At 39.4% G+C, this 22,476-nt stretch overlaps 2 protein-coding genes and 1 pseudogene across 2 annotated transcripts; all 3 read right to left on the reverse strand.

Moving 5' to 3' along the window:
- Positions 1 to 412: 412 nt before the first annotated feature.
- On the reverse strand, positions 413 to 1,369 carry LOC148046111 (olfactory receptor 5V1-like). Its single transcript, XM_087714527.1, has one exon. The coding sequence runs from the start codon at positions 1,349 to 1,351 to the stop codon at positions 413 to 415; it is 939 nt and encodes a 312-aa protein (XP_087570653.1). The 5' UTR covers positions 1,352 to 1,369.
- Positions 1,370 to 12,303: 10,934 nt separating this feature from the next.
- Positions 12,304 to 12,868, reverse strand: LOC148046112 (olfactory receptor 5B12-like; annotated as a pseudogene).
- An 8,575-nt stretch (positions 12,869 to 21,443) lies between these two features.
- On the reverse strand, positions 21,444 to 22,037 carry LOC148046113 (olfactory receptor 5V1-like). Its single transcript, XM_087714528.1, has one exon. The coding sequence runs from the start codon at positions 22,035 to 22,037 to the stop codon at positions 21,444 to 21,446; it is 594 nt and encodes a 197-aa protein (XP_087570654.1).
- Positions 22,038 to 22,476: the final 439 nt, after the last annotated feature.

Below are 22,476 nucleotides of genomic sequence, written 5' to 3' on the forward strand. Positions count from 1 at the left end.
TTGCCTTAGCTGTTACAATGTAATAAGGGTTAACTGGAGAGGCAGTTCTGTAAGCAAGACAATAAAGATTAGGATAGAAACAACACCAGAATGTTTCCTTTCTGCCTTCCTTGTAGGATTAGCCATGTAAAGTGGAAAAAAAACCAAAAATGAGATTTCTTCCAACAATCGGTTATCCAAACTGCTTTTCTCCAAACATTTTGAACTGGCTGAATCCCACCACTGCCTTTTAGCCTTTAGTATCTTGGTTCTCTTATTCAATATTATGTAATATTATACTAGCCCCCAAATGAAAAGTTGTCATAGGGAGATAAGGAGATGCCCTTAAACCACGCTAAGCTAAAGTGTTAAATATTTTATTTTATGGCTACTAGGATTGCAGCTGTGTTTCTTATAAGGAACTAAAAATATTTCAGGGGTGAGAAATGGGCCTCCATTTTCCAAAAATTTTCAATAGAACTGATTTGATCTCTTTGTTTTTCAGACTGTAAATGATAGGGTTTAACATTGGAGTTAAAATGCTGTATTGAATAGAGATAACTTTGTCCAGATCCATGAGTGATTCTGAACTTGGCTTCACATAGTGAAAAAAAGATGTAAGGTAGAGTAAACCCACAACAATTAGATGGGAACTGCAGGTGGAGAAAGCTTTCTGCCTGCCTTTTTTTGATTTAATTTTCAAGATTGTTGAAATGATGCGAATGTAAGAGACCAAAATGAAAAGAAATGAGCTAAAACCTAAGGCAAATATAAAAATTAGAAGAATAATATAATTAGTGAGAGTCTCTGTACAAGACAAATCCAAGAGTTGAGGAAGGTCACAAGTATAGTGTTTAATGACATTGTTTCTGCAAAAATTGAGATTTAGCAAAGGAAGGGCATTGCCTATAGAATGAAAGAAACCCAGGAGCCAAGCACCACCCACCATTTTATTGCATACCTCTTTTGTCAAGTACCTGCTGTAGTGTAGCGGGTGACATATAGCCACATATCGATCATAACCCATTGCTGAAAGTATGAATATTTCTGCACCAGCAATTTGGAAAAAGAAGGCAATCTGTGCAATGCATCCTTCCCTGGAAATAGTTTTCTGCTTTTGGATAAAGTTTTCCAGCATTTTTGGAACAGTGACTGAGGAATAGCAAATGTCAACAAAAGCTAAATGTCTGAGAAAGAAGAACATGGGAGTCTGAAGATGAAGCTCAGACCTGATCACTAATATAATTACCATATTCCCAAAGACAGTGATTAAAAATATGATCATGAAGAAGAAAAGAAGGAAATCTTGTATCTGTGGATCATTGGAGAGGCCCAACAGAATAAACTCTTTTATTACAGTTTGATTTTCCATAATTCAAGAATCATTAGGAATCAAATTTGATAGAGACAATTTATGCCAGTCACCTTCTCTCAGCCCACGATGTTAAGGCTGGCTGGCCCAACAAATAGATTAAAACTTTATTGATCCAGAAATTGAACTCTGAACCTGCAGGAGAACATTAGGGAGAAGAAAAAGAAAATTAAAGCTATATTTGCAGCATAGTGCACTGTATAGATGAAATATACTTCCTGTGTATGGCATATGAATTACAGTCAGATATTATGGCAGGATGTAAACTCCTTCCTGCCTTTTACTGACAAACACATCATTGTATTATTCTGGTTTTCTGGTTGCTAGATAGATGTAAAAACAGTGTAGAATTGTTTTGCTACTGTCTTCTTCCAGGATTCCTCTCACCCTTCACCCCACTTTTGCAGCCATGCACTTATGTAGTAAGTACATGATGTTGTTGTTGTTGTTTAAGTGTAGTCAGGAGTTGTTGTGATGAATTGGAGAAAGAAAGATTCAGATAGTATTTGAAAGTTTTGAAAAAAAATCTGAATGGAAAAGATATACCCAATATCTCACTTTTTCAAGTGAATGGTTGCTAGCAACTTTGATAGTATTGACACTTTATTCAGCAAGAAACTCACATCTAGCTATATAGTTTTACTCTGAGTGTTGCTAATATTGAAGGACCTGACTGAAGCGAAAGATATCTGTGCAAGAGGTGCAGAAATCAATAGTCTATGTCTATAAGGATCATTTTATACAGTAGTAGCCAAAATAATCCAACCCAAGTACTGCTAATGTATCTTATAGAAAGGGTGTTTTTTCTATCACCTTTCCAATCATTCCAGTAATTCTGCAGAGATTTCAGGATTAAAATGTGGAAAAAGTACCCAACTTTTTTTCCATATAATAAACATTCTTTCCTCTAGCAATACAAACACATGAGATAAGCAGTTACCTTCTAAGATGTAGTTGCACTGCAGTAAAGAAATGCCCAGGATCTTTACAATTGACATTTAAGCCAGAGGAAATCTTCATGGGAGGGAGATGATAAGAAAAGGAGGGAGCTGATGCCACAATTCCTCCTGGAATTGAGAAGAATAAAAATCAATTGGGAATATATCCTATCCAACTAATCTAATACACAGTTTAGATATACTGTTTTTCTCATAAAACAATAATTTTTCAAATTATATTGAAAATTTACATAAAAGTGTTAATTTGTTATGAAAGGAATGTATCAGGAATACATATCAGGATTAACTCTATTTTTGCCAAATAGGAAATGATAGGGAAGTAGAGACTATGTTTCAAGATTTAAAGTCATATCTGTTTGAAAATGGCATCCTTGAATATGCACAAAAAAATTATATATACATAGTACTTTTCATGGTATTTTGCTTAAAAATATGATCAGCCTATCTGCTGGTGTGCTTATATGTGAATTCTATTCATCAACTTCTTGACTTCTTTCAACTTTAAAGCACCTCCTATTTATGTTAATATTTTTCTATGTTAAAAGTATGTTTTAACAACAACGTTTCCCAATGTTGGTTCTTTTTTATTCCAACTTATACTGTTGGTATGATAGGTATTAACATACAATAAAAAAAACAACCATATATAGAAGGACTATTCCAGGCCTTGGAAAACGTACATTTAGGAACTTGTGTAAAATTTAGAGCAATAAGGTAGGATATTAAGATTTATTCACACGTACAAATTATATAAGTTTGATGGTATCTTTTATCATAGTTTCTTGGCACAAGCAAAGGAATAATTTCCAACTGCTTTCTTCTGGATTTTAAAAATATTTCTTGTGTACCCTATCAACCATGATTTTTTTCCTACTTTCATCCCCAAGTACTAATCAATCCTACTTATGCTGAGCTGTATAATAATAATAATTATTATACCATTGACTGGTGCTAATGATTGATGTGGGTTGCTGCCAGTGTTCTAGGTATCAACCAAGTATCTTCTTAAAATATACAGTGTTCCGAGTAATGCAGTTTTTTTGTAGTTCCACTCATGTTATTGCAGGAAGCTGCAATTTCTTGATGTGTTTTGTAAAATTCTTGGACATAGTACCAAGTGCCCCAATGTCAATGTGTATCACTGTTACATGTTTCACCCATAACCATGTAGTTTTGATGGCGAGATCACAATATTTTGTGATTTTGATCAGTTCTTTTTCTTCAACTCTGGCATTTCCTGGTACAGTGATTTCAATAAATTGTATGCCTCGGTCCTTAACAACCATAATATCTGGCATATTTTGTTTCAAATGACAATCCATCTTCACCATCTCATTTTTGACAACTTTTTCTACTTTATGTTCCCATGACTTTTTGGATACAAGTAAGGCATATTTTTACACAATGACCAGTGGATTAATGTAGCATTAATTTATTATTATTATTATATACTTTATTCATTAAACATGAAACTCATCGAACTGAACATTCAAAAATGCATTACAAATAGAAGTGATTGGTGCTAATGGTTGATACCGTTTTCTGCCAGCAAATAATAATAATAATAATAATAATAATAATAATAATAATAATAATAACAACAATAATAACAACAACTCCGCCATTGCCGGTCCCAAGCCTGGATGAGAAAGGAGGAAGGTTGGGATCAGGTTGGCATCTGGTCCCGTAAAAAAAAAACCCCGCCAACCCATACAATATGGTGAAAAAAACAAATAAGAATTCCATACCGCATCGGTCGTCGCGCGGGTTAACAAGGGCCGCGGCGGATGTTGGGGTCCCTGGACATCCGTCGACAAGTGGGCTACAAGTGGACCAGCCAACAAAACGACAAAAATATAGTGCAGATGAAAACCGTGCCATAATGGCCTGTTACTACAACTCAGAGCCAGAAAAAAGAGGCTATTTAAAGCGAATGTATGAATTATGGAAAGAACAATATCCAGATTCAAATGTTAGTGAACAACGACTAGCAGATCAAAGGCGATTTATTATACGGAATAAAGTGTTTAGTGAAGTTGAACATGAGGAAATTCAGGCAAATTGCAAAACCCAAAAAACAATATCACAAGCAGAAATAACTGATATTCAAGACACAACTAAAGACATTATAGTAGAACTCCCAGAAGAAGCTCTCGGGGAGGAAATAACATCACCAGCACTAGAACCAGTTATCACTGAACCAACTGATGAACTAACTCAAAAACAAAAAGAATTGAAGGATAAGATCATGGAACATTTTCTGCTTAATGAGGAAAGGCAACGTTTACCATCACTAAAAACTGTGCCTAAGAAAATTTTGGCCCCTATGATGAAAATGGTTAATGCAGTGTTTTCAACAATTGAACCGGGATCCATCTTGGAAACAAACCAGTTAATGTACAGTGCAGCTGTAAGAGTCACTAATGAACTAGGCATTAAAATTAAAGTACCTAGTCATACAACAGAAAAAGCATCAAAGCCAAAGTGGAAAATCCGTTTAGAACAAAAAATCAAAAAATTAAGGGCAGATGCTAGTAACTTAAAGAACATGCATGAGCAACGGCTTAAAAACAACAAAATCATAGATCGGCTAATCAGGAGATATAGATTAGATACAAGAAACATCAATGAAGCTGTAGAGATTGTAAAACAGCAGATAACAGCAACAGCTAGAAAAATTGAAAGATATGAGGCACGAATCATCCAATATAAACAAAATCAGCAATTTCGATCAGACCAACGGCGTTTTTATCAAAGTCTTAATGTAAATGGTGACACCAAAAGTGAAAAACCAGAAAAACAGGCCACAGTTGAATTCTGGAAAGAATTGTGGGAAAATGCAAAGGACTACAACAAGAAAGCAAAGTGGATACATGACTTTGAGAAAAGCATTGGCAACAAACAAATGCAAGTATTAGAAATAACAACTGAGATGGTCAAAAATTGAGTTAAAAAGGTAAAGAATTGGACATCACCTGGAAAGGACCAATTACATGGTTTCTGGCTCAAATATCTGACCAGTTTACATGCAATATTGGCCAGGCAACTGAATGAAATTTTACAAAAGGGCCAAATTGATGAATGGTTGACAACTGGAAAAACATACTTGATTCAGAAAGATCCAACTAAAGGAACAACACCTGAAAACTATAGACCAATAACATGCTTGCCAACAACCTTCAAATTACTCACAGGCATTATTGCAGATAACATGATGGATTATTTGGAAACAAACAACATCTTGCCAGTAGAGCAAAAAGGCAACAAAAGAAGGAGCAGGGGCGCAAAAGATCAACTTCTAATTGATAAAATGATATTAGAAAATTGTAAGAACAGAAAAACGAACTTGAATATGGTCTGGATTGATTACAAAAAGGCATTTGACTCACTGCCACATAGTCGGATCATAAAATGCTTAGAAACAACTGGCATTAGCAAAAATATTACATCCTTTACTGAAAAGGCGATGAAACAATGGAGAACTGAGTTGGCAGTAGGGAATGAGATCTACGGAATGGTTAATATCAAGCGAGGAATTTTCCAGAGTGATTCATTTTCACCTCTTCTCTTCATCATCACAATGATCCCACTATCAGTAATCTTTAAAAAAATGAAATTAGGCTACCAAACAGCCAAAGAAGCTGAAAAAATTTCGCATTTACTATATATGGATGATTTGAAACTCTATGGAAAGTCAGAAATAGAAATCCAATCATTGACAAATACAGTCCGAGTATTCAGCACCGATATTTCAATGCAGTTTGGCATGGAAAAATGTGCCACTGTATCCATAAAAAGGGGCAAAATCACTGCATCTGAGGGAATTGAAATGCCCAATGGCCAACTAATTAAATGCAAAGAAAATGAAGCCTACAAATACTTAGGCATTCTGCAGTTGGATAACATCAAGCATGGAGAAGTAAAAACTATTGTCAGACGAGAGTACACCAACAGAGTTAGGAAAATTTTGAAATCTAAATTGAATGGTGGAAATACAATCAAGGCCATAAATACCTGGGCAATACCAGTTATAAGATACACAGCTGGCATAGTTAACTGGACACAAACTGATTTGGACCTTTTGGACCGAAAAACCAGGAAACTAATGACAATGCACTACAGTTGACATCCACGTGGTGATACTGATAGATTATATCTGCCCCGAAATATTATATATTTTATATTAGTGTTTTTTTCACCATATTGTATGGGTTGGTGGTTTTTTTTTTACGGGACCAGATGCCAACCTGACCCCAACCCTCCTCCTTTCTCATCCGGGCTTGGGACCGGCAACATTGGAGTTGTTATTATTATTATTATACAATTGTATCACAGCGGCCAGTTGTTTCGCCGGATTTGGCATTGGTTACTAGTCGGGCCCCACCCAGGGGCCTAGGACGTCGTAACATATTTTCGTAATATGCATGCAGATCCAAGCAGTGCGGCTTTTTGCATTTGACTGATGGTGATTTTGTCAATATTTAACTGTTTTAAATGTAATTCCAGTGCTTTTGGAATAGCACCCAGTGTGCCAATTACCACTGGAATTACCATTGCTGGTTTGTGCCATAGTTGTTGAATTTCAATTTTTAATCCTGGTATTTTGCGATTTTTTCATGTTCCTTCTCAGTGACCCTGCTATCACCTGGTATTGCAATGTCTATGATTGTGACCTTATTTTTCTCAACCAATGTGATGTCTGGTGTATTATGCGCCAGTATTTTTTCGGTTTGTATGCAGAAATCCCACAAGATCTTGACCATCTGATTTTCTGTAACTTTTTCAGGCTGATGTTCCCACCAGTTTGTTGCTGTTTTAATATTATAATTTTTGCACAAATTCCAATGGATCATTTTTTTCACAATATGGTGAAAAAAACCAAATAAGAATTCCATACCGCATCGGTCGTCGCGCAGGTTAACAAAGGCCGTGGCGGATGTTGGGGTCCCTGGACATCCGTCGACAAGTGGGCTACAAGTGGACCAGCCAACAAAACGATAAAAATATAGTGCAGATGAAAACCGTGCCATAATGGCCTGTTACTACAACTCAGAGCCAGAAAAAAGAGGCTATTTAAAGCGAATGTATGAATTATGGAAACAACAATATCCAGATTCAAATGTTAGTGAACAACGACTAGCAGATCAAAGGCGATTTATTATATGGAATAAAGTGTTTAGTGAAGTTGAACATGAGGAAATTCAGGCAAATTGCAAAACCCCAAAAACAATATCACAAGCGGAAATAACTGATATTCAAGACACAACTAAAGACATTATAGTAGAACGCCCAGAAGAAGCTTTCGGGGAGGAAATAACATCACCACCACTAGAACCAGTTATCACTGAACCAACTGATGAACTAACTCAAAAACAAAAAGAATTGAAGGATAAGATCATTGAGCATTTTGTGCTTAATGAGGAAAGGCAACGTTTACCATCACTAAAAACTGTGCCTAAGAAAATTTTGGCCCCTATCATGAAAATGGTTAATGCAGTGTTTTCAACAATTGAACCGGGATCCATCTTGGAAACAAACCAGTTAATATACAGCGCAGCTGTAATAGTCACTAATGAACTAGGCATTAAAATTAAAGTACCTAGTCACACAACAGAAAAAGCATCAAAGCCAAAGTGGAAAATCCGTTTAGAACAAAAAATCAAAAAATTAAGGGCAGATGCTAGTAACTTAAAGAACATGCATGAGCAACGGCTTAAAAACAACAAAATCATAGATCGCCTAATCAGGAGATATAGATTGGATACAAGAAACATCAATGAAGCTGTAGAGATTGTAAAACAGCAGATAACAGCAACAGCTAGAAAAATTGAAAGATATGAGGCACGAATCATCCAATATAAACAAAATCAGCAATTTCGATCAGACCAACGGCGTTTTTATCAAAGTCTTAATGTGAATGGTGACACCAACAGTGAAAAACCAGAAAAACAGGCCACAGTTGAATTCTGGAAAGAATTGTGGGAAAATGCAAAGGACTACAACAAGGAAGCAAAGTGGATACATGACTTTGAGAAAAGCATTGGCAACAAACAAATGCAAGTATTAGAAATAACAACTGAGATGGTCAAAAATCGAGTTAAAAAGGTAAAGAATTGGACATCACTTGGAAAGGACCAATTACATGGTTTCTGGCTCAAATATCTGACCAGTTTACATGCAATATTGGCCAGGCAACTGAATGAAATTTTACAAAAGGGCCAAATTGATGAATGGTTGACAACTGGAAAAACATACTTGATTCAGAAAGATCCAACTAAAGGAACAACACCTGAAAACTACAGACCAATAACATGCTTGCCAACAACCTTCAAATTACTCACAGGCATTATTGCAGATAACATGATGGATTATTTGGAAACAAACAACATCTTGCCAGTAGAGCAAAAAGGCAACAAAAGAAGGAGCAGGGGCGCAAAAGATCAACTTCTAATTGATAAAATGATATTAGAAAATTGTAAGAACAGAAAAACGAACTTGAATATGGTCTGGATTGATTACAAAAAGGCATTTGACTCACTGCCACATAGTCGGATCATAAAATGCTTAGAAACAACTGGCATTAGCAAAAATATTACATCCTTTACTGAAAAGGCGATGAAACAATGGAGAACTGAGTTGGCAGTAGGGAATGAGATCTACGGAATGGTTAATATCAAGCGAGGAATTTTCCAGAGTGATTCACTTTCACCTCTTCTCTTCATCATCGCAATGATCCCACTATCAGTAATCTTTAAAAAAATGAAATTAGGCTACCAAACAGCCAAAGAAGCTGAAAAAATTTCGCATTTACTATATATGGATGATTTGAAACTCTATGGAAAGTCAGAAATAGAAATCCAATCATTGACAAATACAGTCCGAGTATTCAGCACCGATATTTCAATGCAGTTTGGCATGGAAAAATGCGCCACTGTATTCATAAAAAGGGGCAAAATCACTGCATGTGAGGGAATTGAAATGCCCAATGGCCAATTAATTAAATGCAAAGAAAATGAAGCCTACAAATACTTAGGCATTCTGCAGTTGGATAACATCAAGCATGGAGAAGTAAAAACTATTGTCAGACGAGAGTATACCAACAGAGTTAGGAAAATTTTGAAATCTAAATTGAATGGTGGAAATACAATCAAGGCCATAAATACCTGGGCAATACCAGTTATAAGATACACAGCTGGCATAGTTAACTGGACACAAACTGATTTGGACCTTTTGGACCGAAAAACCAGGAAACTAATGACAATGCACTACAGTTTACATCCACGTGGTGATACTGATAGACTGTACTTGCCCCGAAAATCAGGTGGCAGAGGATTATTACAAGTGAAGCAAACAGTTGAAGAAGAAAAACATGCACTGGCTGATTATTTAAAAGAAAGTCAAGAACATCTATTAATCGAAGTAAAGAACAAAAATCTACTGAAGACCCAACAGACAAAACAAGAATACAGAAAAGATGTGATAAAATCAAGAATGGAGAGTTGGCAGAACAAAGCACTGCATGGTCAATTTCTGGAAAAAATAAAAGATAAAGTGGACAGGGAACAAACTTGGTTATGGTTAAAAACAGGTACATTAAAGAAAGAAACAGTCACTAATCCTGGCTGCGCAAGAACAAGCTATCCGCACAAATGCCATTAAGGCCAAAATCGAAAAATCCTCTGATGATGCCAAATGCAGACTTTGCAAAGAATCTGACGAAACTGTTGATCACATACTCAGCTGCTGTAAAAAAATCGTGCAGACTGATTATAAATTGCGGCACAATTCAGTAGCACAAATGATCCATTGGAATTTGTACAAAAATTATAATATTAAAACAGTAACAAATTGGTGGGAACATCAGCCTGAAAAAGTCACTGAAAATCAGATGGTCAAGATCTTGTGGGATTTTCGCATACAAACAGACAAAATACTGGCACATAATACACCAGACATCACATTGGTTGAGAAAAATAAGGTCACAATCATAGACATTGCAATACCAGGTGATAGCAGGGTCGCTGAGAAGGAACATGAAAAAATCGCAAAATACCAGGATTAAAAATTGAAATTCAACGACTATGGCACAAACCAGCAATGGTAATTCCAGTGGTAATCGGCACACTGCACTGCTATTCCAAAAGCACTGGAATTACATTTAAAACAGTTAAAAATTGACAAAATCACACTCAGTCAAATGCAAAAAGCCGCACTGCTTGGATCCGAACACATATTACGAAAATATGTTATGACGTCCTAGGCCCCTAGGGGAGGGCCCAACTAGTAATCAATTTCCAAAAAGTGAGGTAGCCCTTTGGGTATTGCTCCAAGGGCTCCACTTGTAATCAGGACAACACACAATTTCTTTTTCCACAGTCGCTCAACTTCAATTTGCAAGCCCCGGTACTTTGTGATATTTTTTCTTGCTGTTTATCTTCAATTTGTGCATCTCCAGCAGGGGTGGGGTTCAGCCAGTTCGCGGTGGTCGGCGAACCCGTAAGTAAGTAACTTCTGGGAACGGCGAAGGGCCCACCCGCCCGTGCTCCTTACCCGGTTTTGATGAGTTCTGTGCTTCCACGCATGCGCAGGATGCATACAGCCCCTGTGCGATCCTCCAGGAGCATCTGGGGCAAATGCACAGACACTAGTATGCATGCGTGCACTGCATGCGTGCACGAGGACGCCGCCGGCCCCGTTCCAACCGAACCGGTTGGAATTGGGCGAGAAACCCACCCCTGATCTCCAGGTATTGCAATGTCAATGAACCATACTTTTTTCTTTTCAACTATTGTTATGTCAGGTGTGTTGTGGCCAAGTGCCTGTCAGTCTGGATTCTGAAGTCCCACAAGATCTTGACTTTCTCATTCTCTAAAACCTTCTCAACATGATGGTCCCAGTGGTTTTTGCTGTACTCAAATCCAAACTTTTGGCACAATTTCCAGTGAATGATCTTAACAACGCAGTCATGGCATTGTAGGAAGTCAGTTTGTGAAATTTTGCTACATCCACTGATCAAGTGGTCGACTCCTCTTTCTCATTAAAGAGGCAACATTTGCTGTGGGTGGTAACATGTTGAATTTTTGCCTTCATGCAGTTTGTGGCTAAGGCTTGTTCTTGAGCTGCCAAAATAAACCCTTCTGTTTTTTTTTTCAGTACTCCTGATCTTAACCAGTTCCACGTTAGCTTTTGGTCAGCTTTGCCTTCAATACTTTTCAAGTATTGGCTATGCATAGCTTTGTTTTCAGATTTCACAATCTAGTAGTGGAATGCTTTCTTTAAAAAGTTATGATTAAAATGATGGGTCATTTTCTTATCTGAGGTTAGAATGTGAGTATTATACCCATATCAGTAATAGTATCCTATTATCTTCACTACCGATTCGGTAGTGGGAGCGCATTCACACATGGCATGTCTGGGCATGCACAGAACCTTCTGAGCATTTGCAGAAGATCCGTGATAATGCCTGGGTGGGTGGAGCCTCGCACTGCTGCCACACAAGGTTCGGCCAGGCCAGTGTGAACTGGCAGCATATCACCTCTGACCCCTATCTAAACTATAAGTGCCTTGCCCTGATTAAGAGTTTATATAAAGCAAACAATATGCCAAACTGTTATCAGCTGAAGAGCAAATAAAGGCTCTTCCTTCATAATTAATTAACTTCCTCTTTCTTATTTTTTGAGCCTTATGTCACCCCAGTCCATTTACCTTTTCAATGCTTTCCAGAGAGGAATGCAAAAAAACCAACCATCATAAATATTTGAATAAGTGAAAGTTTATAGAATTGTCAAAACAAAAACTTTATTTTTTTCATTTAATGAAAATGTATCATAAACACAATCCCAGTTACCTTTTAGATTATTATTAGTAAAATTTAAGCTAGTGTCCATATTGAATTATCAGATGTGCCCAAAAAGATTTTGAATAACAGAGTATGTTTCAAAGCTAATATATTGATTTATCACTACAAATGCACAAACTTAATATCTAATAATTTTATGCCATATGTGAAGCCAAGGATTTGTAGCCCGTTAGTTTCTTGAGAGCTTCCTTCACTTCCCAGACTTTCAGGCTGTAGATAATGGGATTCAACATAGGGGTTGAAATGTTGTACTGAACTGAAAACAATTCATCAACAATGACTGAGAAGGTTGTGCTGGATCTAAAGTATCTCATAGACCCTGTGCTATAATATAAAATCACAATCATGATATGGGAACTGCAAGTAGAAAAGGTTTTCTTTTTGGGTTCTGATTAATTCATCTTCAGGATAGTAGAAATGATGTAGATATAGGACACTAGAATAATAAATATTGAATATGCACAAACAGAGAAATGTTTCTGTGCAAGATAAGGCAAGTAGGGATGGAAATTCACAGCTGAAATGCCTAATAATATTTGTTCCACAGAAAGTTAGATTCAAAACAGGGATTGTATTTACCAGAGCATAAAAGAAACCTATTGTTCATGCACTACCCACTAACAATCTGCAAAATTCTGTTTTCATAATCTGTACATAATGCAATGGCTTGCAAACAGCAGTATATTGATCATAAGCCATTGCTGCAAGAAGGAAAACTTCAGTGCATGCTGTCAGAAGAATGAAAAACATCTGAGTGACATAGCTTTTATATGAAATTGTTTGGTTGATTGTCAAATTAATTAGTACCTTAGGCACAGTGATGGAAGAAAAGTATATATCAAGGAAAGAAGGTGGTTTAGAAAGAAGTACATAGGACTGTAGAGGTAATTTACATTGATTGCCACAATAATGATCATGTTTCCAAGTAAAGTGATTGTAAAGCAAATAGAAAGAAGAGGAAAATCGGAACTAATGAGTCACCTGAAAATCCCAAAATAATAAAAGAAGTCACTCTGGTCTGATTTTCCATTTGTTTTTCCCTGGCAGTAATATAAGCTATAATGTATGAAAGCAATCAACATCACTAGGTCAAAGAAAATAATCTAGATCATTAAAGGCCATGCCATATTTTTGGGGTGGGAAAAATATAAGACCTCCCCTGAAAATAAGCCCCTTGGACAACACCTCCTCTGACCAGGCAGAGTGCCAGTCACCAAACTCGTGGTATCTTGAAGGCAGCAAGCTGCAGGAGCTGGGGGGGACAGATGCTCACATGGGATACCACTAGGTTGGTGGGTGGTACTCTGCCCATCTGGAGAGTGGGGTTGCCCGGCAGCTGCTCTCTTGTGTGTGGGCTTCCAAAGAGCCTGGCATGGGGATGAGAGGGTGCAGGGAAGGGAGGATGTGGGCACAACCTCAGGGATGAACAACTATGTTGCACTGTTGAAGCAGCATAACACAGCAGCCATGAGGTGACCACACCCATGAGCAGCTGCCTGGAAATCCACCCCTCTCAACAGGCAGTGTGCCACTTACTAACCCAGTGGTATCCTGAAGGCACCAAGCCGAGCGAGCTGGGGGGAACCAGGCACTCACATGGCTTGGTGTCTTCAGGATACCATTGGGTCAGTGCGTGGCACTCTGCCCATCCAGAGGGGGAGATTTGGAAGCCACAGAAAAAGCCATCCTCAGTGTTAGGATGGTGGCAGTGGCAGTGCCCTGGTCCTGCAGGGAGAATTCGCCCAGGTCATGGTGAGGCTGGGAGGAGTGTGAGTGGGTGGCAGAAAAGGTGCTCATGAAACCCCCCTCTCCAGCCAGGCAGAGCACCACTCACCAATCCAGCGGTATCCCAAAGACACCAAGCCACGCCAGTGCCTATTCTCCCCGGCTCATGTGATTTGCTGTCTTTATGATACCTCTAGGTTGATGAGAGGTCCTCTGCCTAGTCAGAGGGGAAGTTGCTGGGCAGCTGGGCAGTGTGGTCATGGCTGCTGTGTTGTGCTGCTGCAATAGCACAACAGAGCTGTTTGCCTCTGAGGCTGTGCCTGTATCTTTCCATCCCCCATAGCAATAGCAATAGCAGTAGACTTATATACCGCTTCATAGGCCTTTCAGGCCTCTCTAAGCGGTTTACAGAGAGTCAGCATATTGCCCCCAACAATCTGGGTCCTCATTTTACCCACCTCGGAAGGATGGAAGGCTGAGTCAACCCTGAGCCGGTGAGATTTGAACCGCTGACCTGCTGATCTAGCAGTAGCCTGCAGTGCTGCATTTAACCACTGCGCCACCTTGGCTCTTAACATGCCAGGCTCTTCAGGAGTCCACACGCAAGAGAGCAGCCACCCCAAAACAATAAGTCCCCCCACCTGATAATAAGGCCAAGGCCATATTTTGGGGGTCAAAACCCTGTCTTATTTTCAGGAAAACATGGTTTTTGTAATATAACTTCCTCTATATCAAATAAAAAGGTAAAAGTGCAAGAAAGGGAAAAAAGTGAAAGAGAAATAGAAAAGTTATAAATTCAGTTATAAATTTACCTGTTACTATGGTTATTATCTCTTCCTTCTGTAGTCTATTCTATCTAACCATCCAAACCAAAACTCATAAGTTAATTATTTTCTGTTTTATGAAAAAAATCTATAAGGGTTTCCAGTCACAAATAAATATAAATATTGTCTTTTCTCTGTTCAAAGGAAGTCAGTTTAGACAATGCTGCATACTTGTTGATGGAGTTATTCAGCCCTGTGATTTGATCAAAGTATTAAGGTTTGTACAAATGAGAATTTTGACAATTTGGAGTGCATGTAAAGGGAGGTATAAATCACGTTGCAGTATTCAGAATGATTGTAGATTAACATGAGTGATAGTACTCATTCCAAAGTCACTGTCAGCCTCTGCTTCGCTACTTGCTTTCAGCTGCCATTGAAACAGGCATGGGCACGGGGACAGCGGCAGGAGTTTAAGCAGCACAGCTGGTCTCCTAGGACCTCCTAGTCGCCGGCTCCACCACTCATTACCGTCAGTCACCCCGTGTTCAGCAAAGCAAACACAGGGAAGTCCTTTGCAGGCAGCTAGAACTGGCCGCCCGCAAAGGATCTCCCCAGACTTGTTTTGATGAGCACAGAGCGACTGACAGTAGTTTGCGCCAGCCGCTCAAACTAGCATCAGTCGCCCCGTGTTCAGCAAAGCAAGCCCAGGGAGGTCCTTTGTGGGTGGCCAATCCTAGCCGCTTGCGCCTAGCTCTGTGGCTTAAGTGAACAGCCAAAGCCCCTGCTGCCACAAGGAAATCTGCTGCTGCCTCCTTCTCCTCCTCCAACAGCACTGCCGGATTTGCCACCCGACGCTGTGGCTGAGGTGAAGCCACCAAAGCTCCTGCCAGCACCTGTGGCAGTGGTGCCTCCCGCTCCACACGGAGCACCTCAGCTGGGCCCTGCGTTATCCCTCCCCCTTTCTCCTCTGCCGTGCTTTTAAGGAGCCATGAGGCTGCGGGAGCTAGTAGGAAGGGGGCGGATGGAGCGGGAGCAGGAAAAAAAGACCTCATGGCTTCTCAAAAGCATGGTGGAGGTGGAGGTGGCGGCAGGGGTAACCCGGAGCCCAGCTGAGGTGCTCTTAGGGGAGGGGGAGGCACCACTGTCGCTGCCATGGGCAGGGCGCCTGTGGGAGCTTTGGCGGCCTCACCTCAGCTGCATCGCTGCCCAGCAAATGTGTTGGTGATGTTGGAGGAGGAGGAGGAGGCGGCAGCAGCAGTTATTCTAGTGGAGGTGGGGGCTTGTTGGCATCTTCAGCAGCAGCCCTGCCCCTTGTGAAAAAAAAAACGAAGATGGAGCAGATCCACGCAGATGATGTCGCCGCAACATGACTGGAGGAGGAATTCTGGGAGTTGAAGTCCACAAACCTTAAAGCTGTCAGGTTTGAAGACACCTGGGGTTTTTTTCCCTAAAGGGTTATGGGTGCAAGGATCTTGTAACTTGACAGCTTTAAGACTTGCATGCTTCAATGCCAGAGTTTCTGAGCCAACATGACTGGAGGAGGAATTCTGGGAGTTGAAGTCCACAAGTCTTAAAGTTGTCAGGTTTGAAGACCCCTGGGATTTTTTTGTCTAAAGGGTTAGGGGTGCAAGGATCTTGTAACAACAGCTTTAAGACTTGCGTGCTTCAAATGCCAGACTTTCTGAGCCAACATTTTGGTTACTAAGCAGGAGCATTGTTAAGTGATACTAATATTATATAAGACTTTTAATTAAGCAGGTACCTTGAATAAACATAACTTTGAGTTTCAAATAATACTGATTTCGTTGTTGTCTCAGCTGACATCTGTGAAAAAAATTCAGGTGCTCAGGCATGAAAATATGCTGCTCAAACACTATACTTGTCTGCTCACACTGAAAAAAAATTAGAGGGAACATTGCTGATGATGCTTTTTGAAGATGACTCCCACATGACCATTGAGGGATGTGCAGATCGGACTATGGGATGGGGTTATCAGGGGGAGGCAGTTGGGTCACATATTGATATCTATGATTACGCACATGTTTGGCTCAGATCTTGCTTTGCTTAGCTGCTATCTACTCATGACCAGTAAAAGTACTTTTAATTCTGCAAAATAGAGTTGAGTGGTTTCTTTCTTGGTTACTGAGGAAGGCTGCCTTGACATTAAGCAAGATCTCAGTTTCGCGCTCATCCTGGAGTTAACACCTTCCAAGGGGGGTGCAATAAAATCCCAAAACTCTGAAGAATGTCCCACCCAGGCAGCAACCAGGAGGATGACATGGGAGCAGCTGCATCCTCGTGCCCTTTGGAAATGGAGCGAATGGCTGGAATACACTTGGAAGAATAATCCATTCGCCCCAGATGGACGTTGGGAGTCGGACAGAAGTATAACCGTGAGGAAACTCCAGCTGGAGTTACCACAAGGAGACAGCTGCTTGGCAGGAGGAAGATGAGGAGAACCTTAGGATTTCCCAGACTATGAAACTCTTTGAAGAGGCTTGGGAGAGGTGATGCTTATGTGAGAGTGGTCCTGAAAGAGAAGCTGATCTCCCAGAAACAGAGGAGAGAAACTGCAGAGGGCCTGTTTTGCCCAAGAGGAGCTGGGGGGGGGGCAGATGGTGGAACTGATCAGGATGAACCAGTCCCATCCCCGGCAGCAGCAGCCACCAGAGCCATCCCAAGAGGAGGAGGGCCACCCTGCAGACACCAGATGTCTAAAGTCTCTCCACTTGGTGTGAAATTTGGTGGAGAATCTAAAGATTTGGGGGTTTTTTTGGTTCAAACATGGAATTACATGCAACAGTTCGGAGAGGACCTCCTAACAGAAGAGGCCAAGGTAAGAATGGTTACCCTGGCATTAGAAAATAAAGCAGCTGCTTGGATGGTTGCCCTACATAATGCTTACTCCCATCTACTGAGAGACTATAATAGATTTATGGCCGCCCTGAGGAAACTGAGCAGCAAACTGCTGCATCAAGATGGGTCCAAAGCCTTCTGCCGGGGAGGGGAGGAAAGAAAGCCAGATAAACAGCCTGGGAAGAGGAGGGAGACCACCATGAAAGGGGTGGAGCCTACTGCGCAGTTCCTTCCTACTCCAGGGGAAAAGGAACCATCCTCCTCATTGGAGGAAAGTGAAACCGAATATGACGACGAACATCTGGTAAGTTCCCGATCAGGCCTCATGACTATCCCAGTAGAATTTAAAATTCCCTCTACTGGAGCACAAGAAAAAATTCTGGCCCTTTTAGATTCGGGTTGCACATGTTTCATTGTTAGCCCTGAAGTGGTGGAAAAATTGGGCCTGAAACTGAGAACTTTAAAAGTCCCAATTGCTTTTTGCCAGCTAGATGGCTCAATAGCTGGGGTGAGCCATGCCCATTTTGTGACTGAACCAATAGACATGTGGATGGAAACTCACCAAAAGACAATAAGTTTTATTGTCGCACCAGGAATGGATTGGGGCTTACCCTGGTTACGTAAATGGAACCAACACATCAACTGGAAGAAACGGTGGTTACGCATCCAATCTGCTACACCCCCTGAGGGAGAGGGGGGGGCTCCCAAATTTGCTAATGCTGAATCTAACCTACCAGCCACAGGGCAGAAGAAAATTGAGGGGGAGGAGAAAATCCCAAAAGAATATTGGGACCTAAGAGATGTTTTCAATGAAAAATCCTCTGATAAATTACCCTCTCACTGTACCACAGATTGCAGCATTGATATCCTCCTGGGGGTAAAGCTTCCAAAACCCCAAATCCATTTGATGACCCCCCCCCCGTGAAATGGATGAATTACGGAAGTTTATTGACAAAAATTTGCAAAGAGGGTTTATTGAACCTGCTAGGCCCCGAATGGCTGCTCCAGTGTTGTTTAGAGAAAAGAAAGATGGCTCCTTTTGTCTCTGTATTAATTACAAAAACCTAAATGCTGTGTATATACAGACTGTCTACCCCCTCCTGCTGATGAAGGATATGTTGGCCCAATTAGGTAAAGGAAAGATTTTCATGAAATTGGACCTAAGTGAAGCCTATTACACAGTCAGAATTAAAGAGGGAGATGAATGAAAAATGCTTTCAACTGCCCACTTGGTTGTTTTCAATTCCGAGTACTCTCATTTGGCCTACAGGGGGCACCAGCAGTTTTCATGCAAGTAATAAATGAAGTTTTGCATGATCACCTGTACAAGGGTGTGATGGTCTATCTTGATGGTATCCTTATTTACACAGAAACATGTGAAGAACATGTGAAATTGGTGCGTTCAGTACTAAAGAAACTCCGGGCTACGGAACTATATGCCAAACTATCTAAATGTGAATTTCAACAGGAAAAAATTGATTACCTTGCTTATCGCATCGCCCACAAGGGCATTGAGATGCACGAAGCAAAAGTCCAGGCTGTCACTATGGGCACCCGCAAACAATTACAAAGTTTTTTTGGATTTGTGAATTTTTATCGTCAATTTATTCCCTCATTCACCCGACTTGTTGAATTTTCTCAAACACAAAACATGGAATGATCAGTGAAACACTACCAGCTATGGAAGCGCTCTAATTCAGCATGCTTGAAGTAGGAATTAAAAGAATTTTGCCACTAATTCTAGTAGAAGAGACGCTTGTCGAAGCACTTGGCTTTTTATTTCTTTCACCTCAAACCCTTACAATTTTGGAAAATATAGTTCAGGAAACAGATATTATTGCAGTTTGAAAATAAGCTAAAGGGAATTAGTTTTTACATGTAGTCAAACACACTCAGGTTTTCAAAAGAATTCACATAATAATCAATTTTTGTGCATAAAGCTTGTTGGGCAATTTAGCATTTTCATTGCAAGTGCTATAGCCAGGAAAAGAGATGTTACATTTATTTCAAGTTTTAATCAATTTTTTATTTGCAGGGCTTATATGGCTATATATCTCATACTCTAGCTGGCTCAGAACAATCCATAAAACATGGACAAAACATGTTCATTTCCTTAGGGTGGGCAGACCAAATATCCTTGCAGTCCAACTTGCTATTCTAATCCAATACCTGGAGGAATCTAGATCTTCAAAGCTCTCTAGAACAGAAGCCCCTAATTCCTGTGCTGAAGTCCATTGCCAGATCTTAAGCCATTCAGAAATGGGCCATGGAAATGGTGGGCAAATGTGAGCATCCACATCTTCACTTGCATGAACAGTAGGTGAATGCATGTGTATGTGCTCCATTTATACAAGTGAACACTTGCCTACTGCTCACATGGAATCATTCCTCAATCAATTTAACGATTAGAGAACAAGTAAAAAACCTTATACATTACACAGTTTCAACAGTATATGAATTGAACTCTTCATATTTTGTACCTTTCATGCCTTTTCATATCCTTCATATGTCTTGCTATCATAATTTGCTGAAATCAAGGGCATGATGGTTCCAGTTTGGTTCCAGTTTCAAAACAAAATTCAATCTCTGAGAGAGATTCTTTCATGATATGGTTTCAGGAAGCAAAACAGTATACAATGAATAATTTTAAAAAAGCACAGGTCTTTATCATTGTCATTATATGACAAGTAATATATTTTTAGAATATTTGTAATGTACGCTTTAAATATCTTCACAAAGCATACATACAAATGGACAGTTAATCTGTTTGCAGGTCTACCAGTGTGAATCAAATTATATGGATGAGGACTAAAAAATGACTTAAGGACAGCAAAAGCCTCTGCAACTGAAAAATAACTGCATGATGAAAATATGCAATGTATTCTCAGACTGTTAATGACAGTTATGTTGATAGGGAAAGTTATTAGTTTCTAAGCAGCATCTGATATTAAATGAAAGATTCCAATTCCAAGATAAATATCCAGATCACATTATAGCATAAAATATATTAGAAATTCAATTGATTTGAAATTGCAGATAACCAGTTCAATGCCTGCCTGTCTGTCTGTCTGTCTGTCTGTCTGTCTGTCTGTCTGTCTTCCTCCTCCTCTTCATCATCTATTTACTGCATGTTGTGTTTATGTGTGATGGTGTGTTTGTGTTTTTTTCATGTATGTGTGAAATTAGAAATTAGATTTGGAGGAACTACAGGGATGCACGGATGGATAGATAGATAGATAGATAGACAGACATTATATATAGAGGGGAAGGAAAAATGCATATGCAATTGGTGGAACCATTTTTAAAAAATACATTTTTAATGGAAGTGTATTAAAATTTAGAAACTTGATAACACAAAAGATATTTATCTCAATCTTTCTATCCACATACATTAAATTTCTTTTTTTCAGAAAATTTTAAATATATGATTGAATATATTATTATGCCTTTTAGCAGTGGTGGGATTCAAATAATTTAACAACAGGTTCTCTGCCCTAATCACCAGTTGGGCAGGCATGGCTCGGTGGTCATGTGACTTGTTGGGCATGGTCATCTCAACATCACTCATGTCAATGGGTGCTTCACCTTAGCTGTTACAATGTAATAAGGGTTAGCTGGAGAGGCATTTCTTTAAGCAGGACAATAAAGATCAGGGTAGAAAAAACACCAGAATGTTTACTTCCTGCCTTCCTTATAGGATTACCCCTGTAAAGTGGAAAAATACCAAAAATGAGGTTTCTTCCAACACCGGTTCTCCAAACTGCTTTTCTCCAAACAGTTTGAACTGACTGAATCCCACCACTGCCTTTTAGTCTTTAGTATCTTGGTTCTCTTATTCAATATTGTGTAATATTATACCAGGCCCCAAATGAAAAGTTGTCATAGGGAGATAAGGAGACTGCCCTTAAATATAAGGAACTAAAAATATTTCAGGGGTGAGGAATGGGCCTCCATTTTCCAAACATTTTCAATAGAACTGATTTGATCTCTTCGTTTTTCAGACTGTAAATGATAGGGTTTAACATTGGAGTTAAAATGCTATATTGAATAGAGATCACTTTGTCGAGATCCATGAGTGATTCTGAACTTGGCTTCATATAGTGAAAACAAGATGTAAGGTAAAATAAACCCACAACAATTAGATGGGAACTGCAGGTGGAGAAAGCTTTTTGCCTGCCTTTTTTTGATTTAATTTTCAAGATGGTTGAAATGATGCGAATGTAAGAGACCAAAATGAAAAGAAATGAGCTAAAACCTAAGGCAAATATAAAAATTAGAAGAATAATATAATTAGTGAGAGTCTCTGTACAAGACAAATCCAAGAGTGGAGGAAGGTCACAAGTATAATGTTTAATGACATTGTTTCTGCAAAAATTGAGATTTAGCAAAGGAAGGGCATTGCCTATAGAATTAAAGAAACCCAGGAGCCAAGCACCACCCACCATTTTATTGCATACCTCTTTTGTCAAGTACCTGCTGTAGTGTAGCGGGTGACATATAGCCACATATCGATCATAACCCATTGCTGAAAGGATGAATATTTCTGCACCTGCAATTTGGAAAAAGAAGGCAATCTGTGCAATGCATCCTTCCCTGGAAATAGTTTTCTGCTTTTGGATAAAGTTTTCCAGCATTTTTGGAACAGTGACTGAGGAATAGCAAATATCAACAAAAGCTAAATGTCCGAGAAAGAAGAACATTGGAGTCTGAAGGTGAAGCTCAGACCTGATCACTAATATAATTACCATATTCCCAAAGACAGTAATTAAAAATATGATCATGAAGAAGAAAAGAAGGAAATCTTGTATCTGTGGATCATTGGAGAGTCCCAACAGAATAAACTCTTTTATTACAGTTTGATTTTCCAGCTCAGATAATTCAAGAATCATTAGGAATCAAATTTGATAGAGACACTTTATGCCAGTCACCCTCTCTCAGCCCACAATGTTAAGGCTGGCTGGC

The sequence above is a fragment of the Thamnophis sirtalis genome, unplaced genomic scaffold (assembly GCF_051295495.1).
Source record: "Thamnophis sirtalis isolate CommonGarterSnake01/CBP01778 unplaced genomic scaffold, rThaSir2_p1.2 scaffold_4, whole genome shotgun sequence".
Classification (NCBI taxonomy): Eukaryota; Metazoa; Chordata; class Lepidosauria; order Squamata; family Natricidae; genus Thamnophis; species Thamnophis sirtalis.